The sequence below is a fragment of the Thrips palmi genome, unplaced genomic scaffold (assembly GCF_012932325.1).
Source record: "Thrips palmi isolate BJ-2018 unplaced genomic scaffold, TpBJ-2018v1 HiC_scaffold_18, whole genome shotgun sequence".
In the NCBI taxonomy this organism is placed as follows: Eukaryota; Metazoa; Arthropoda; class Insecta; order Thysanoptera; family Thripidae; genus Thrips; species Thrips palmi.
The window spans coordinates 3,351,806-3,370,896 of NW_023144627.1; the positions used below are offsets into that span (position 1 = coordinate 3,351,806).

At 43.5% G+C, this 19,091-nt stretch overlaps 1 protein-coding gene across 1 annotated transcript in view; it reads right to left on the minus strand.

The window, feature by feature from the left end:
* The window catches only part of LOC117644283, a 13,052-nt gene extending 7,393 nt beyond the window's left edge, over window positions 1–5,659 (minus strand). The window contains exons 1-5 of the mRNA XM_034383609.1: window positions 5,629–5,659; window positions 5,311–5,377; window positions 4,659–4,753; window positions 1,929–2,105; window positions 835–1,002 (exon numbers count right to left, since the gene is read on the minus strand). Coding sequence (XP_034239500.1) covers window positions 835–1,002; window positions 1,929–2,105; window positions 4,659–4,727 — 414 coding nt within the window. The 5' untranslated portion in view covers window positions 4,728–4,753; window positions 5,311–5,377; window positions 5,629–5,659. The remainder of the gene's footprint in view (window positions 1–834; window positions 1,003–1,928; window positions 2,106–4,658; window positions 4,754–5,310; window positions 5,378–5,628) is intronic.
* Between the last annotated feature and the right edge of the window lie 13,432 nt (window positions 5,660–19,091).

Consider the following 19,091-nt stretch of genomic DNA (forward strand, 5'->3'; position numbering starts at 1 on the left):
GTATCAGGTCTTCGTGCCTCGAATATTTTTGAAACCACACTGTAATCTACACGATGTAAGCTGCATTTAGAATTCTGAATCATATGAAAGGTAAAGGTCCATACTTTACTCTCCTGTAGTAAATTTCCCAAGAAGCATATTCAAGCTCAAAGACCAAAAAGAAAAAAAGCGTCCGGAATTACCCCACTCTCCCTTACCGATAATTTGCATTTTTAGTAAAACATGTGTTTTTGGCGTCCATATCCTAACGTGTGACCGGATCCCGGGGTACCGCGTGCGCTGTAAACGGGGAAGGGGTCCTTAGAGAAGATGATTCGGGGTAGGGTTGGGGGCGGTGACGTCAGGATGGCCGTATCAAACCCTGAAGGCAATTTTTGCATTTTGTAAAAAACGGAAAAAAAATGTAATTTTGTAATTTTCTCCCATCAGTCCTCTACTGCTCGTAGAGGGTCCCGGTGGTCTTAAACTGATAAAGCATGATCAGACTTTTCCATTTCCGTCTCGGAAACATCATTTGGACATCAGGTTCAGTTTCTATGGCTGTTTTTAGAAAAACCCGTAGAAGTCAAATTTTCGAATTTTCAACGTCGATGCGCGAGGGTCAAGCTTTTAGTTACAGACCTGGCCCAGATCGCGTTGAGTTTGTATTGCCATGAAGTAACTTTGGAGCGCTATTACGTTTGCGATATCGAAAAAAAGTGTTTTACGGCCCACCCTACTGCTGACAGTGTCTGTTGGCGGCACTGCATACACCGGCCGAGTTCTAGAGTCGCTCTGGAGTCATCGGGTTTTGACCGCCCACCCAATCCGGAACACTACAAGCAGCTTTCTTACATCGCCAACGGGGCATCTTATCGGTATGCCAGGGAAAGCCTTATGGATTAAGTCTTTGAACGGCGGGGCGTATTTTCTAATAGCTTGACAGGTCTCTCCAATCCTCAGCACAAGAAAGTTGTCCTTCCAGCCAGATACGGGATCCCATCTTCCAATGTAGCTTGTCAGCTGTAAACAAATGCAATAATGAAGACTGCGGAGTAATTTTACACTGTAAAAATTATGTTGTGAATTTACGACGGAATATTTTCCGAAGGTTTTTGGGTATGTCCATAAGTGCACTGTAAATGTTTCTTTCCTACAGGAACTATCGTAGATCAACGGAAGTTCGTCGTTAGTTTACGAAGGTTCTAAGTACATTTACGAAGAAACATCGTAAATGTACAAAGTGTGTTGAAAATTTACGAAGGGCTAAGTAAATTTACGACGGACCTTCGTGAATAAACAAAGGAACTGTTGGCAATTTTTTTGCCGAAGGATCCGTTGTTAATTTCAGACGTATGATTACGAAGGTTCTCTGTATATTAACGAAGGTTCCCCTGTCAATTTACGAAGGATCTTTGTAGATTTACGAAGACGCCTCGTAAATTTCCATCGTAATTGTGAAATCGACAGAGATCGTTTTAAAAGTTAACGAAGGTTTTTGTAAATATGCGAAGAGCTTTGTAAATTAACGAAGGAACAGTTGGCATTTTTTTTTTGCCGAAGGATCCGTCGTTTATTCCGGACATAAATTTTTGCGGTGTAAATTAGGTCCGATGCGAAGGCCGAGACCCACCGTCGTCAGACCAAGCTGGACTTGCCCCCTGTCGGTTTGACGGAAGGACCCTACACTGGTAAAACAAAAGCGTGGTATTACCCTCTGTTTTCAAGCGCAATCAGGTTACGCTTGAAATCAAGCTTAACAGGCTCAACCGCCATGATTCCCTCTATATGCTTTGGGGAATTTCCAGAGTAAGATTCATTTCAAGCGTAACTTTATGCTTCACTCAAGCATAGAGTTACGCTTTAGTTTTCCAGTGTAGCTTGTCTTTATTGCTAAGCGATGGTTCCTCAACTTTTTACTGTGCTTTTTTACTTTTTACTTTGCTCACTTCACTTATTCCTGGGGTAACGAGTCCGTTTTTGACCGTGAGGTTTCCTGAGAACAGCATGTGCTTGAGGCCACGGTGGTGGCGAGCGGCACCGTCGACAATCAGATCGTCACCAACTTCTCCCACCTCATCTGGAGGACAGTTTCCGAACTCCAGGATGTCCAAATAGTACGGCCCCTGCAAGAAAAAGCATATTGAAGGAAATTCAGGCGTAACGCGGTCCTCTCACTGCCGTGGGATAATCTGCTAGAAAGTGGGAATCATTGAAGGAGCCTCTGGCAAAGATGTTGCCCAACGTGCCTCTGGAAATTCACAAAGATGGTTCTTTGGAAACAATTGAATTTTAATGTAATCATACGATGGATGTGTGGAGATATCCAAAGAATCTACCCACATTTTCGGAAATCATCGTAAATTGCCAAGAATGTTCGAAAGTGTGCCACTGCGACTGCGAGAAATTTTTCCTGGGCATTACAAACAAGTTTTTGCGTAAGCTGCGAGGCTGCCTTTTTCCTCGGTTTTCCAAGTATAACGGAGAGCTTTCTTTGCAGGGATTTACACTCTCATCCTGTACGTGATATTTTATCAATATTTATTGACATTTCTGCGCATAAATGGGATTTCGTTCAACAGATTTGTAAAGACAAAAATGATAATACACTTTAAATCCAATGGTTAGTTTGCATGCCACAAAATTCGCAAGTCCCGACCCCGAAGCTTGATGAGATTATACCTGATGGGACCTTATACCTGATGAAGACTACTCTTTTCAAAATTGTGCACTGAAGGCAGCTAAAGCGCTTAATATTGGTGAGCTAATGAAGATTCGGGGTCGGGACTTGCGAATTTTGTGGCATGCAAACTGAGTAGTCTTCATCAGGTATAAGGTCCCATCAGGTATAATCTCATCAAGCATAATTCTCATCAGATATAACGCATAAATAATTATTGTTGATTTACACGAAATCTCCTCAGGTATAATTCTTAACAGATATAACCGATAATATACAATAAATGCAAGCGTAGCATAAGATATAATTCTCTTCACATATAATTCCCATCAGGCATAATGTCATCAAATATAATTCCCCTCAAATATAATTCCCATCAGGCATAATACACAATTTTGCCAGCTGCAGTATGGATCCTTATTGACAGTACATTTTCCGTCCGTCCTGAGAAACCATCTGGTAGGCAGCTGTTGGTCATTTCAGCCCTCTCCCGAAACATGGTGAGCACACTGTTTGAAGCTGCAAGCCTTCAATACCAATACTTGTACTTCACTTGTTATTCTATGTTAGTGTCGCGATTTACAGTTGCCTACATAGTGAAAAACAACAAGTGTCAGTTCTGATTTCTTTTCTTCTTCCTAACCCTGGTATGTCTCCCTCCTTGGCCAAGGTTCCACTATTGCTTTGCTTTCTGAATGGAGTTGCTGTTGACAGACATAACTTTTGACCCACATAACTGTAAATCCACATAACTGGTGACAGAAATAACGGATATATTTCTGAAATAAAAAGCATTTATTATTTAAATTAAAATTATAATTGCTACAGACATAACATTTTACAGAAATAACCAAATCGCAAGTACATATAACTGTTGACAGACATAACATTTGAAAGGCATAATATTTGATAGACATAACCGTCGACAGACATAACTTTTGACAGACGTAACTTTCGACAGACATATGGGGTGGTCGCGGCAGGGGTGCTGGGAATGTTCCGTCCGCTTCATCGAGTAGTGAAGGAAATGAAGAAGAGCAAGAGCTGCCCGAAGGATTCATGGATGAAGCTGAAATAACAGCACGGCGGACTCAGCAGCACGCGCTTCAACAGGCTGCGAATGCCGATGCAAGGGCAGCTGCTTCCAGTTCGGCAGAGGGGCAAGATGAGCAGTGCCGCCTCTGCTTTGACGGCCCTAGAAACCACGCTGCAGTGCCGTGCGGGCATCGCATCTGCTGCAACACCTGAGCGGGCCGGGCGGACGAGAGCGCCACGTGCCCACTGTGCAGGAAGGAAATTTTGATGATGATTGAAATTTTTGACTGAGTGTAATTGAGTTCTATTTCTTCTATTTCTCCTCTATTTAATTCAATTTTTATATATATTTTTTAATTAAAAGTTTATTTCTGAATAAAGTTATGTGTATTTAAAGTTATGTGTGTTTACAGTTTTTAAACACAATTAATCCTCTTTTATGTCTGACACCAGTTATGTCTGTAGCCAGTTATGTCTGTCAACAATTATGTGGATAAACGGTTATGTGGATCTAAAGTTATGTCTGAAGCAGAACTCCCTCTGAATGCACCCACCTGGCAAGGTGTCACTTTTGCCCACAGTATATCGCTCCTCAGAGCTGAATTTAATGTAAAATATGAAATAAATTAAAAAATAAAAGTTATGCCTGATGGGAATTATACTTCATGCAAATTATGCCTGATGAAACTAGTTGAGAATTATGCGTGTTGCCAATTATACCTAAAGAACATTGTACCTGATGAGATTATACCTGACGGGACCTTATACCTGTTGAAGTTCCCCCTTTTGAAAAGGCTTGCATTTTTGGTATTCAAAACGCCTTGCCGTCTTTGAGGCAAGCAAATTTCTTGCCAATGGTTGTTTGCCAAATAAAAATGATTTACGCTTATTTATAATGGGTACAATCCTACTATGTTAGTAAACAAAAAAACAGCACGAGTTTAAGAGTGTAGGTGTGCATTACCGCGACATTGTTGGAGCTGGAAACCAGCGTTAGCGAGGAAAACAGCATCACAACGGTCCAAGTCATCATGGCTTTTCGGCAGCGTAAATTTCCACCTATGAGGAGTATTACGGTGCAAAGCAAAATAACAAGCAGAGAAAGTGACTAACGGTTGCAGCTTTGGTCTATCCTCCTCGGAGTATTTTGTTCTTGGCGCGTTCTACATGCCTTACAATGAAATCTGAGCTATGTAACAGTGAACTCGGCGGCACCAGCATAGTACGAAGCAATATTTCTTCGTAATGCAAATCTTCTCAGATTGGCCTGGAAACCTCAAAAACTCATTAAGGGTGTTCCCCTGACCCACCCTGCCAAAGGGTTTGACTGGGAAAAAATTTGCCTAATTTTAATGCGATTTCTTGTTTTTAATCTTCCGCTAAATTCTAATGATTTTTTTTTCCAGAATTTCCCCAGAGTGAACCGTTACTCGTATTGACTCCCCGTAAAGTTTCTTGTGGTCGACTAGTGATACAGAAAAAAGGAAAAAATTGCCGGCAGGTGGTCATGAAAAATACTCATAACTTGTTAAGAAAAACTGCTAAAAATTAGTGAAAAATTGAGATTGGCAAAATACATTGTATTAGTATGGTGATGATATGTGGTGAAAAAGTACCTCTTTAGTAGTCGATCAACCCTGAAAAGGTCCCATGTCCAGCCCGGAGCACCTTACTGATCGGGGCCTGAAATATATTTCTAATGACTCGTAAAGTTCAAAGAATGGTATCGTAACCAGCCATATCATTGAGAAAGCCATTTTTCAGTGTGCAGCATGAATCACTTTCACTTCAAAATGATGTTTTGGTATCAAGGCAACAGTATTTAGGGCAAGCCTCACCCTAAATACTGTTGCCTTGATACCAACTCATCATTTCGAAGTGAAAGTGATTCATCCGGGCTGAGACCAACGGGGCTCAAATGGGACGGGGCTTACGTCCTGTATGCCGCGATGCCGGACAAAGCCGTCGCTGCACTGATTTCCGCTCAGCCATACAGCCTGCCCCTTATCAGTCAAAGCTAGCGTGATAGATATCATGCCGTTCGTTTGGGATATATAAAATAAAGAATTCGCTCTTCTTTGGCGCGACAGTGAAATCATGCCAGTTTTGTTTTCATTGTCAAGCCCAGTGGTGGTCGGTCACAATGGTTCGGACGAGAGTCGAAATCGTGTCATGCTGCATGCAAACAAATAGATAGCGATTCGAAACGCGAAAGAATGTCAAGTCAGATTCCTGGAACTGACAACACTCATATTCCAGGAACGTCGCATCACGTGTGACAAAATGTCACGTTCATTTGAGTATTGTGTCACGTTCGTTTCAACGTGAATAAGCTGATTTAATGCTGATTCACGTCCAAACAAACGTGACAAAATGCTCAAAGGAACGTGACATTTTGTCACGATCATTTCAACCAGGGGGTGGCAACGGCCTAGGGAGAGCGTGAAACGATGCTCGCGCCGTCAGTACAGAGGTTGCACACTTGTTGGAGATTATGAAAACTAGACTGTGTTTTTCAAAACGCTTTGCACCGATGGAAAGGGCTTGAAATTTAGAGTGCATTGGGCTAATTGCTCTTCACGAAACTCCCCCGTTACCTAATATTAAGGGGGGACCCTGGTGAAACTTTCAAGTAGGCTTCAAAATAATCCCAGGAAGTTGAAACTTTGCTTAATTATTAGGTTCATTATGGTGAGTTCCCAAAACAAAATTCAATCCAAAATGTTGAACGGTCTCTGAGAAAAGTGGCTTTTTAGTGTTTTTTGGAGCGTTGGGGAAAAATCTTCCTGCGTCTTCCATTGGGACGGAAAGTCTTCAAAATTTTTTTGGGTTATCCTAAAGATGTATAGAAGAGATTTTAGTGACGGAATTTTCAAATTCAACTTCTGTCCTGAGTTTTCAAATTTTAACATTTAAAAAAAAGTGATTTTTATCCCTTTTTTTCAAACTTTTAGGTGTGTTTTAAAAAAAGGAGGGCTGATATCAAGATTCCGTCACTAAAATTTGTCGACAAGTCATCAATGAATAGAGTCCATGCAAGACGACTCATGTAGGTGTCAACCAGGAACACAGGAAGTCTTTCTACGACAATTTTTTTTGTCGACTGAGCAAAGCTGTGAAGTTGAGCGTAGAAGCCAACGACAACTGATCTCAATGCTATTTCCTTCCAAATAATTAAGAAACTACCCACTTAGCTTAATGGTGTTCAACCTGTTGAATCTGAAACCTTCTATGCACATTTTTATCTATAAACTTTAAAAATTCTATTTTTGGAATTTTGGCGATTTTTTTACCAGGGTCCCCCCTTAAGGTGCAGCAAAAACACCGAAAAAACACGAGAAATCATAAAATTCAGGAAAAACTCGTATGCGCCTTGTTGATGTCAATGATTCCGCCCTTGTGTTCGGTTGAATTGGAAGTACCGGGTGGTCTACTACACTCTCATTCCAGGAACGTGACATTGAAAGTGTCACGTTCGTTTGAGCATTGTGTCACGTTCGTTTGAATGTGAACGAGCTGATTTTCGGCCAATTCACACCCAAACGAATGTGACACAATGCTCAAACGGACGTGACAGTTACAATTTGATGTCCCTGCCCCTTTGTGACGAAACGGTTCGTCCTAGAAAGACGCGGTTTGCGCGATGAGATGGTGTTCTTTGTGCTTCAAAAGTATCCACTATTGGGTTTGAAAGTTTCTGAGGTTTTCAGATGGCTGTGGCCTCCGGAAGGTGCAAAATGTAAACTCCGTAGCTGTCCGGATGCGTAGTTCACTAAGTTTGCGCCTCTCCCATGTCTGAACGAGACACAGGACAATCGTTCTCGACGGCTCTATTTGCTAAGGCACTTTCATACTTAAACCGAATCTCGCGTTTAGAACTTTTCGGTTTTTGCTTTTTTTCGACTCTTTGAGCCTTTGTACAACCAAACCTGACCATATTTCGACCCACAGCACCGTCAAATCTTGCGTGCAAGGATTAAAACCCAAATATGGGGCAAATCTAAAATGTTCGCGAAAATTCAAAAAGTGCCACCAGACGCGCAACCTAAGATGGTAAAACGGCAAAAAGGCATGGAGAGTCCATTTTCATGTCAGGGAGACCAATATGTAAGAAAAGACGGCTGAATAAACATGAAAACATTCGAAATTTCACTTTACGCCCCCTTAATTTGCCGAGCTAAATCGCAAGTATACAGCAGAGGTGCTACACTTTGTCCTTCCCCCTGAGCCTGTTTCAAATTTTGCATTTTTTTAGAAATTACTTTGAGTATGATTGCAGCCTCGAAAACCAAAGCCACCGACAAGCAGTGGTTGGTTTTACTGGACCTTGTGAAAGATGACAAGGAAATGCTGATAGGTGAATTCACTGCGCCCCATGGGGTTATCTGAGTTCCGCAGAAGTGGAACGATGCAGCGTTACAGCTGAATGCCCTGGAACCCTTGCCAGATGGTGTGGTGGCCAAGAGTGGCGAACAGTGAAAAATCCTGTGTATTGTTTTTTTCTCATTATCAATCACTCAGTAATGGTGGTCACACTTTAATAACTTTGGTTTGATTGTTTGGTTCTAATTGCAGGCTTTTGCATCATTAAAGAGCAGGGCAAAAGAAGCCTATGCCACCAAGGCATGGTACATGAGAGGCACTGGAGGAGGACCGGCTCCCCGGAGGCTGCTGGCTTGGGATTGAGGGACACATACATACGTGAAAGTGTTGGGCATAAAATGTAACATTTTGTGTATTCTTCTGTCTCTTTGTTAGTTGCAGTTAAACGCTCGGCGGGCAGCTCCACCCAACCATGTTCAGGTAATCCCAGACTCATATGTGCAGATGCATTTGAATGAACAAAGCATGTGGTAAACATTATTGTGTTGACTTCATTGCAGGTGGCAGGAGTGGCCCAAACTCCTGCTCGTGTCAGGGATCCAATCGATGCAGCCATACTGGGCCTGGCCCGGCGGGCTCCTGCCCATGGAAGGAATACGGCTACTCAGCCGGCTCCTGCTGCAGGCTTGGTATGGAAATGCATGTGAAATAGGGTACTTCGAAGAAAACCCCGACCATAAGTCAGCAACAGAACGGGAGAAACAAAAGAGCGTCGGGGGGCCGTGCTGAGCGGTGGTGGGGGTCGAAATCGGCGGGGTGGGGGCAGCATGCGCGCGCCGCCTTCACCCCCACCACAGCTCAGCACGGCCGCGCGACGCTCTTTTGTTTTTCCCGTTCTGTCGCTGACTTCCGGTCAGGGTTTTCTCCGAAGTACCCTTGTGGTTATCCCTCACCTTAATATGAACGGTAACATGTAACTCATTTTCCAGGACGAGGAGCTACCCATTAGCCCTGTGTCTCCAGCATGTGTTCTTGCATAAATGTTTTTTGAAATGTGGTGTTGCTCCTTTCTGTCAGAGTTGTATTTCTAACAACGTCTTTTCTTAATAAGGGAGAGTGGGTTAATTCCGGACGCTTTTTTTCTTTTTTTAGCTTGAATATGCTTTGTGGGTCAAATGTTATTACAGGAGCATATAATATCATAAAATTTTAGTCATGGGACTTAACTTATCGTTCAGGTACGATAAGTACATGGAAAGACGAGGTAGAGATGGAACTTTTGCCTATTTTTGATAGTACTCAAATTTCGTGAAGCGACCGCAGCTTGACCTACTTTCAAGGCAAATGTTCTCATCTGTCAAGAGCTAGGAAGAAGTTAGTGATACAAGTACCAGGCCAGACTAGAATCCCAGCTTTCTATCCACTACTTGATGCTATAGAAGCAATTTTGAAAAGAGATGAAGCTGAAATTAAAGCTCTGAAGCTTCGAATTGAAGAAATGAAACTAGATTGCCCAATAAACATTTCACACTTTTTGAAAATTTTAATACCAACTGCTCAGGAAAACTCACTGGCCTCACTTTAAACGGTTTACAGTTTATTTATTCCTGTAAATGGAAATAAATGTTCATGCGCTGGGGAAGTTGATAATGCACTTCCGGGACAATAATCTTGAGGAAAAATTCCTTCTCAAACTCTTTTCAAGTCAAGTTTATGAATTATTTTTCCGACTTGTGAGGTCTCTAACCACAGCTATGTCTGATGTTGTCATTTTCACCTTACTTGAAGTCCTACATAAAGTCAAGAGTGGATATCCTCTTGTGTGTGAGAGAAGAGCTTTAAAAACTTGGCTATATAAAACCCAGAGAAAAAGAAAGAAATTACAGCTATTAACATTACCAGGATTTGACCTGCCATCGACCGCCCTGTCACCATCTACGGCTATTACCATTGTTCCATAATCGTTGGTGAAAAAGGCGACATCGAGTGGGAGCTGACCCGCGTACTCGCTGCTCAGGGTGACTTTATTGCTCCTCAACCTTGGCGATGTGTATTCTTCTACTCTAACCCCGTGTCATCAGCCGTTTGTCCTGCGTGTGGAAGACAGGGCGACTTGGCACAGCAGGACGGCACTTGTCCTCTGCCCTTTCTCGACTTCCTGTGTCCCCAAATGGATCGTCGCCCTCCTATGCTTATTATGAAGCTAGTCTGATGGATATCCTGGCTTCTCAAAAGTGCTTGATATCCCTTTGTTTATCTTGCGTGCGTCCATTTCAAACACTTCCTTAAAGGGGGCAGTAGCACCAAGGACAATTTTTTGGCCAAATTTTGAGTAAGTTCCTACTGTTACAGAGGCCTTTCTGTTCATCGTGAGAAAAACCAACTTATTATCAATGAAGAGAGGGCTCAAGGATGATTTTGAAAACGAAGTGGTTGATCTACTGTCATTTTAGTGACGTGTGCGCAGGGCACAAGACAACACCACATATTTGCCACTACTCAGTCCCCGCTAGAAGTTTTTCATCCAAAATTTGTCCATTTGTTTTACATACTTGAGCAGTAAAATAACCCTCTAGCTTTGAGAAAAAACATCGGAAAGTATTTTATGACTAAACTTTTATGAAACGTTAATAATCATGTTAGAATTTGTCATTGAAAAGTCAAGACTTTTCAATTTTTCAATCTTTTAAAGAAGATTCTCAAAAAATACGATTTCAAGAAATCCTAGGAGTCACGAAGTCAATATAGTTATTGTGTAGGAGTGTGGAGAAAGGAAAAAAGTTGTGTAAAAGGGATAGGGGGTGGTTTAGGTACGAATGGCAAGGGTACCGATGTGGTCGATGTGCCACCCGTCAAAATTTAAACTTGGCAACAAAAAGAAATCAAAATGCCGTAAAATTCGAAAAATTCCAATGCTAATGTATTCCACACTGGAACATCTTTGAAGTCAATCTTTATTAAAATGTTCGTGGGGGAAAGGAGGCAGTAAATTAATTTTCGCGGGTTGGCAACAATCTTCTCGGCAACTGCGCCCTTGCGAAAATAGCGAAGCCGAAAACACGAGTAGTCGCGCATTAAAACTGCCCCGTCATTGTTGCTGACGTTGAATTGTTTGGCTTGTTTCAAAAGGCGGTTCTCTAGTCATGTTTTCTTCAATTCTGTGTAATAGTTCTCATTCACAACGTAATAACACCACGACGGTTGGTTTGACAAACTTTATAAACTCAGTAGGGATGGTTTCGAATCGCAGGTGAGTCTTGTTCGAGGAACATGAGCACTGAAAGTCGCGAGGTGGAGCGATGTGGTCATCGTGCTAACTGAATGAAAAGAAACATCAAACAAAAACTAGAGCTAAGACAGAGCTAAGAAATATAATTTTGTTTTATTGATTCAGTAAAGAGTTGATAAATGAAAAAATTGTTCTATTTTTTCAATATTTGTAAATCTTTTCTTCAACATGTGTCCTCAAAATATATTCAGATATAATGTCATAATTTAAACAGATTAATTTTGTGGTAGAAAATACACATTGAAAATGAAACAAACACAAAACTCACAATGAGTGTAGGTTTCCATGTTGGTATGACTGTGAAATGTTCCGCGCATGAGCAAAGACATTCCCATTAAAAATTTTCATCAGGCAGTGCCAATGAAAAGACTGCGTCCAAAAAACCCTCTTGTGTTATTGTTACATCTGTTCTATCACGGTCACGGAAAGTTTTTTATTCGAACGTCCTTTTTCAAAGAAGCGACCGTTTTTGGGGTAACCTGTACACAAGCGAAAAGGAGCCATGCTATTGGTTGGGTTTGGCTCGGCTCCCCCCTCTCTCTTCCCTTTTCGTTGACAAGTCGAGCTTTGCTCTGGAAACAGTGATTTTGACGGCAATTTTCTCAAAATTTATCGCTAAGATTTCAACCATATTCCAGAATTGAAATCACGTCTCAAAATTCTACCAGTCTGCAAAATCTCATCAAAATCGTACAGAGAGGTTTCGACTTTCATAAGGGGCCACGCGATCAAATCCCAGCGAGGCTGAATCCTGGGGGATACTATAAGGCTACTTCGTGCCTAAAAACGTTACATTTCTTCAATCCCGAAACCCAAGGGTCATTTTCAGAGACCTCATTAGCACTAACACCCACGAAATTTTAAGGGCGATCTCAGAATGTTCTCTCAAAATTCCGCGCGAACTCAAAATCTACAATTGAGGGGGAGGGGGGACTTCTTATACAGAGAAAATGGCCTGCCACAAGGCATGTAGGCCAGGGCTTTTAACTTTGTAGACGCCACCGCCTTGAGGGTGGCGTTCTTTCTGGGCGTTTTTCTTTGGATTATTACTTTTTCATAGATTAAGGTGACTATTTACCGCCAGGAGTCATTTAAACGCCTCAACCAGCGTCACCACTTCATTTGGATTTTCTACTTTTAGATATTCAGGGTATTTTTTTGCCATTTTCTTTCGTTCCAATAATTCTTTAAACTCAATAATTTGTTTGGTTCAAATGATGGCGATGATGATGGGTTCAGAATGTCCGAACCCTACTCTAAAACACTTGACACAGTAATCAAATTTTCTATCTTTCTGGCACAAAACTGAATTTCAATTACACAAGGTAGGTGTACGCCAGACAGTGGCTTGTCGTAACAGGCCTCGCGATGCTGTGCCAGTTCCGACAGTCCACGCCTGGCGTTTACACCTACTTTGGCCTGCGACGCTGGCCTGCCTTCGGCAGACTCTCTCAATAGGGTACTTTCGTAGATCCCTGAACCGGAAGCACACAGACGCCATGTTGGCGGAAAGTAGAAAGAGACGTTAGTCAAACGTATCGGCCACACTTGAACATAAACAGTCGTTTGATACTTGCTTGCAGTGCATATGTGTTTCGCGAGCAATATTAGTACAGCTCGGCTATAGTTTTAGATCCGAAGAGAGGTTAGTTTCCGGCCAATTTGGCGTCTGCTGGTCTGCTTGCTTCCGGGTTCAGGATCTACGAAAGTACACTATCGCACGTCAGAGCATCATTCGGTTCCAGCCTTGAGGCTGGGGGGCTCCGCCCCCAGACCCCCCTTTCAAGCACGGGGCGACAAGGTTGGTTCGCTAGGGAAATAGCATGACATTTAGGGACACGCCCCTTAAATTTTGGCTAACTTACGTCCCATGACTCTCACCTGGATCAGAGGTTGCAACGGATTCTATTTTTATTATCAGCAACCAGCATCCTCCAACCTCGGGGAAATCACTGTGAATTTCGGTGTACAAATCCAATGAATTTCAGTCGAATTTCAGTAGAAATTTGCTCAAAATTTGATGAATTTCGATCAAATTGCGATAAATATGAATGAATATCAGTTAATTTCACAAGTTTGATTAATTTGGGTGTACAAATTTAGCCATAGTTATTTCCCCTTGCCTCCAAGACATATGAAATGTTGTACAACTTAACACAAGATAGGTTTACGCCAGACCGCGTCTTGTCGTATTTAACAGGCTTCGCGATGTCTCGCGGCCTGTTCCTCCAATCCGCGCCTGGCGTACCTACCTTGGCCTGCGGCGCTAGGCAGGCATTGGCTTGTCCAACGTCGGTTACTTCTTCCTTATTGCCCCCCCCCCCCCCGGACCCCCCTTTATTCTATCGATAGAGATGCTTCATCTACAGATAACACAATCTTGACCTTAGAAACTTCCTAACTTGCCGAGGCTGCCCCTGTAACTTTCTAGCTTGCCGAGGCTGCCCCCCAGACCTCCTTTTCTTCAAGACAAGTGATCTGCCTGCAGAAAACTCGATTTTTCGCCGTTTTTTAGGTGTTTTTCGTCTATACAAACTGAAACACGTGGGCTAGGATAGTGAAATTTCGCGTGTCCTGGGCCAAGATAATAGCTAATAAGCGTGCCAAATCTCAGCCAGATCGGCCAAGCCGTTCAGGAGGAGGAGTGCACACACGCACGCAGACAGGAAAAGTTATTTAACCTCACTGGAGTAACGGGCTTCGCTATCACTCCGCCAATAAATTTCTTAACCGCAACTTATTTATCGTTCATTGCTTCTAGCTTTCATTTCCTCATAACTAGTGCCTACCTTTCTTACGCATTAAGTTTAGTTTAGTTTCTTTCATCGATCATGTACAATGCAGAGTCACATAGAGACATGGTAGGTGTACGTCAGACCGTGTTTTGTCGTAACAGGCTTCGCGATGCTGCGCCAGTTTCGACAATCCACGCCTGGCGTTTACACCTACCTTGGCCTGCGGCAGGCTGCTTTCTTGGGCAGACCCTGGAAATGGGCGTAATTCCCTCCAAAGATAGCATTTGGTCATCAAAATCTACACTAATGGGACTTAACTTTCGGTCGGGGCCCGAATGGGTCGTATTTTCGTCATCAGCACCCTCAGAAACATATGTAACGACATGAAACTTGACAAAAAGTTGAAAGTACCTAAAAAGTTGTCTTTTTTTCTGCCGTTTTTTCAGTCTACAGCTCTCAGAGCCGACGACATACTAGGCGGCAGCGTAGCAGGTCTTCGGGTTGGAGGTAGACCAGCACCGCGAGCAGCGCGTCGTCCGACAGCGACATCAAATTCAATCAGGACGCAGGTTTTTTGGCTAATAGTACCGAATGGATGGAAATAGAAAGCTGAATTTTGGTGTGTGGTGAGCTAAGAACGTGCCTAATGACCCTGCAAAATCTTAGCCAGATCGGCCGAGCCGTTCAGGTGGAGCAGTGCACACACACGGACGGACAGACAGACAAAACTTTTCAACCGCACTGGAGTAACGGGCTTCGCTATCGCTCAGCCAATCAGGTCACTGAATACAATTTTCCAAAGCAAGAATAACAACGAGGTCAAAACAATTACGGTCGTCAACATTTTTTAGCATCCCACAACCAAAACTCCTCCATTTCATAGAATTCGCTCATCAGTTTAGCCATTTTTTTAAATTCCTTCTTGAAGCTCTTAATGCCCATGGGGAAACCTTTACTGATGGGATGGGTGTGGGTTGTGATGGCCCAGATGTAGATGCCCAGATGTATGAACAGGCACATTAGGGACGGCCGCCCTGGACGTCGCAGGCGCGGCAGGCCATACGGACGAAGACCTCTTCTCCCAGCGCCGCCCACATTTGCTGGGCCTGCAGCGCGCAGGACGCGGCGTCGTGTCGACAGGCGGCGCCCTAGGCCGTGTCCCTCAGCAGCACGACGCTCTTGAGCTGCTTCCAGCCGCAGCCGCGCAGCTCGCGCGCCAGGGGTCGGGGCAGCCGGCCGTAGGGGTCGCTGGAAGCCGCCACCAGCTGCAGCTGGGTACACTGCAAGAAAAAGTGTGAATAGTACAACAAATGTACAACAAAAACTGTAGAATAAAAGTACAACAGGGATTGTAGAAAGTACAACGAGAATTGTACAAACCACAACGAGGCCTGCACTGCCCAGCACTCGTCATGCCGGTTCCATTGTACTTTGTACAACAATTGTTGTACTTTGAAAGTACAATAAAAACCTGATAGAAAATTTGCCAGAAATTTGTGTACTTTTGTTGTGGTTATTTCCTGCAGTGTAATTCCGTGCGTAGCGTGCCTTTTCACGTTGGTAAAATCTGGGAAAAAAATTCTTTCTTTCCCGTGCTTTTTTGACTGAAATGCATTCCATGGGACCCCTTAACGACGATCTGAGTGTGGCCACGCTCAACCCTCAGTAGACTAACAGAAGTTTACTTAATAGCGTGATGACTGCCCTTCTTGCTGTTACATAACACAATGTACTTTTGCTCGGCATCATGGCGCTGCCAATCGCCAAAACCTATAATACCATTCTAAACATTTGTGTCGTTTGGGGAGCAGTTGCAACTCTGTTGACAGGGAACTTACATGAGACCGCCGGACAGTCACAATGTTCCATACATGTGAACAGCCCAAGTTTCTTGGCACTACACAAAAAGTGGCATCTGTGAAAAGCGCTTTTTTCCTACTGCCTGAATAGCGCAGCATTCTCTTACTGATGAATATGAGACACTTTGAACCGTTGTGGGTGGATCCTGCAGCCCCAGAATAAATTGAATCCTGGCCATCAAGTGTTCTTGTCAAGAAAGCAAGCGCGGACCACAATGTTTTGTCTAGTTCACTGAGACTGTGAGGCAAGGGATGAGGAAGACACTTGTCCCTTGCTCGCTGCATTGGTGGTTGTAAGAGGTGGAAAGGAATGTTGGCTGCAGCTAGCCGTGGAATCCTGAAAATAACAAGCTAGGGCCCGCCCTTCCGTCGAACCGAGTTGCCAGCTCCGCTTCGCTGCGCCGGCAACTCGGTTCGACAGGGGGCCGGCCCAGCTTGGCCTGCCGGCGGCCTTTCCTCGGGCCTTTGGCCCTCGCATCAGACCCAACTTGGCCAGTCGAAGGCCCGGGCCTTCGGCCCGCTCGCATCACACACACCGTGACACAGTGGAGCGAAACGCCAAAAAATGCGACATCGTGGGACATAAAATCATTTTCCGATCTGTCAGCTTTTTTCACGGCATATGGTCATTTCATGATGTTATCTAGTAAAAGAAATGATTTCCTGGTATTGGCTAGGCTTGTAGAGCAAAAAATCGCGAAAAACATGAAAATTTTGTACTAAAATGTACCATTTTTTACGTTTTTTGCCCGTAAAACTGACATTTTTTCGATTCTGCAACTTTTCTCAACAGATTCTGAAAGCTAAGGACAAGGCCTACAACTTTTGTTTTGGTCGCAACGCTGTAGCGAGGTCGGCTCTTCGACTTTTTTGGCCTCAAAGGTTTTTCCTATAATAAATTGCACTGGAAAATTATTCTTATTTAGACAAATTTAGGTATTCTTGTGCCCCTGCAGTCCGCTTTACATCCCAACCAGTTTCAATTCATCCGATCGAGTTAATAAGAACCGGAAATAGATGTAGCGAGGCAACACAGACCTCAAGGGCACAAAAATACCTAAATTTGTCAAAATAGGAATAATTTTTCAATAAAATTTATTATAGGGAAAACCTTTGAGGCCAAAAAACTCGAAGAGCCGACCTCGCTACAGTGTTGCGACCATAACAAAAGTTGTAGGCCTTGTCCTTAGCTTTCAGAATCTGTTGAGAAAAGTTGCAGAATCGAAAAACTGACAGTTTTACGGGCAAAAAACGTGTAAAAAATGGCACATTTTGATACAAAATTTTCGTGTTTTTCGCGATTTTTTGCTCTATAAGCCTAGCCAATACCAGGAAATCATTTCTTTTACTAGATAACATCATGAAATGACCATATGCCGTGAAAAAAGCTGAGGGATCGGAAAATGATTCTATGTCGCACGATGTCGCATTTTTTGGCGTTTCGCTCCACTGTGCGTGAGCGGGTAAAGCAAAGTTATCGATGTACCATCGTGACTTAGGCCCGCCCTTCTATTCACAATATGCAATAGTCCTTACACTTTTTACTCCAACTGTCCTTAGAATATGCCCATTTCATTTGTCTCTTCGCCCTCATTCCGAAAATACCCATATTTGCCATGCTACTGCAACTCCTTGCAATTGAGGCACAGCAGGAGCGCAAAACGAGTCCGTCGCACTTTTTCCCATAACTCATGAAGGCGGGCTCCTGGACCCCCCTTCCGACCCCTCGTTGAAGAGGTCTTGCCAAGACCTATCCAAAACTTAAGTAAAAATTTTCAGTCGGTCGACCCCCTCTTTTCAAGATCCTGATGTGACTAATAGACGAAGTCGGGCTCCTGGACCCCCTTTCCGACTCCTCGTTTAAAAGGTCTTGCTGAGACCAATCGAAATCTGCAATAAATTTTTTTAGTCGGTCGACCCCCTTTTTTGAAGATCCTGATCTGGCCAACTTGTAAAAGCGGCCGATGGGGTCGGGACCAGGTCCATTAATCTTGTCTCGTCGCCCCGATTCCAAAAATACCCTTATGTGCCCTGCTAGCACCAATAATGGCGGAAATCCCCCTCCCGCTCATGTAAACCATGATGCACCTGCAGCAGCCCTTGTGCGACCCGGACGGGATTTGCACCACCGGATTATTTGTTTGGACGGTACTCCTGAAGTACCCTCCAAATCTGGTTACTCTAGCTCAACTCCTTCCTTGTACACAGACGCCAACAACAACAACAACAACACACAGACACAAAGGCAAATGCATAGGCCCTCCCCCTATTGTTTGAATAGAAGGGCGGGCCAAAAATAAAACACTTCAAGTTTTGAAACAAAATGGAATAAGTCCGTACCCTTAACCTTTAGCGAACATTGTCTTATGTTACGTTATGAAAGCAGTGTGAGTTAAATGTTAAGTTACGTTAAGGATCCCTGCAGCAATGATGGCTGGCAACGCCACCGGCTCACATAAAATAACTCCTCTAATTATTGGCACGGCAAAAAACCCTCACGGTTTCAAGCAGCGGGTGGAAACTCCCTTAGCGCGGCTGGGACCATGTCTCGGGCGGCTCGCCACGGCCCGGTCGGCCGCCCGGCGCCCGAGAACGGGCTGCACCGGCCTCTATTATTGCTTAGAAATCAATTAAAAATTTGACTTTTTGAAAAAGTGGCCATGCTAAGCCACAATTTAAGGACCAAGGAATCGTTTTCATTCATTGGATTTGACCAGCAGACATGTTATAACAGTGAATTTCTCTCCGAAACTTTTCGGCGGCGACGCGCTGTCCTGCGAGCTACGGCCATCCTACGCATAGCAAACTTAATCCGTTTCGTTCTCAGCAATCGTTCATCGCATTGCAAATCCGAGGACAGATTCGGAATCTGCGTGAAATTTCCTGTGGCGTAGGACGTATCGTTATATTTAAAACTCTCAAGATAAAGTGTAGTCATAAGAGGGAAAATAACCTAAAATGACCTTGAAAAACCGGCAAATTTAACGTAGTTTTCTCATTATAACTACACTTGATCTCGAGAGTTTTAAATATAACGATACGTCCTACGCCACAGGAAATTTCACGCAGATTCCGAATCTGTCCTCGGATTTGCAATGCGATGAACGATTGCTGAGAACGAAACGGATTAAGTTTGCTATGCGTAGGATGGCCGTAGCTCGCAGGATAGCGCGTCGCCGCCAAAAAGTTTC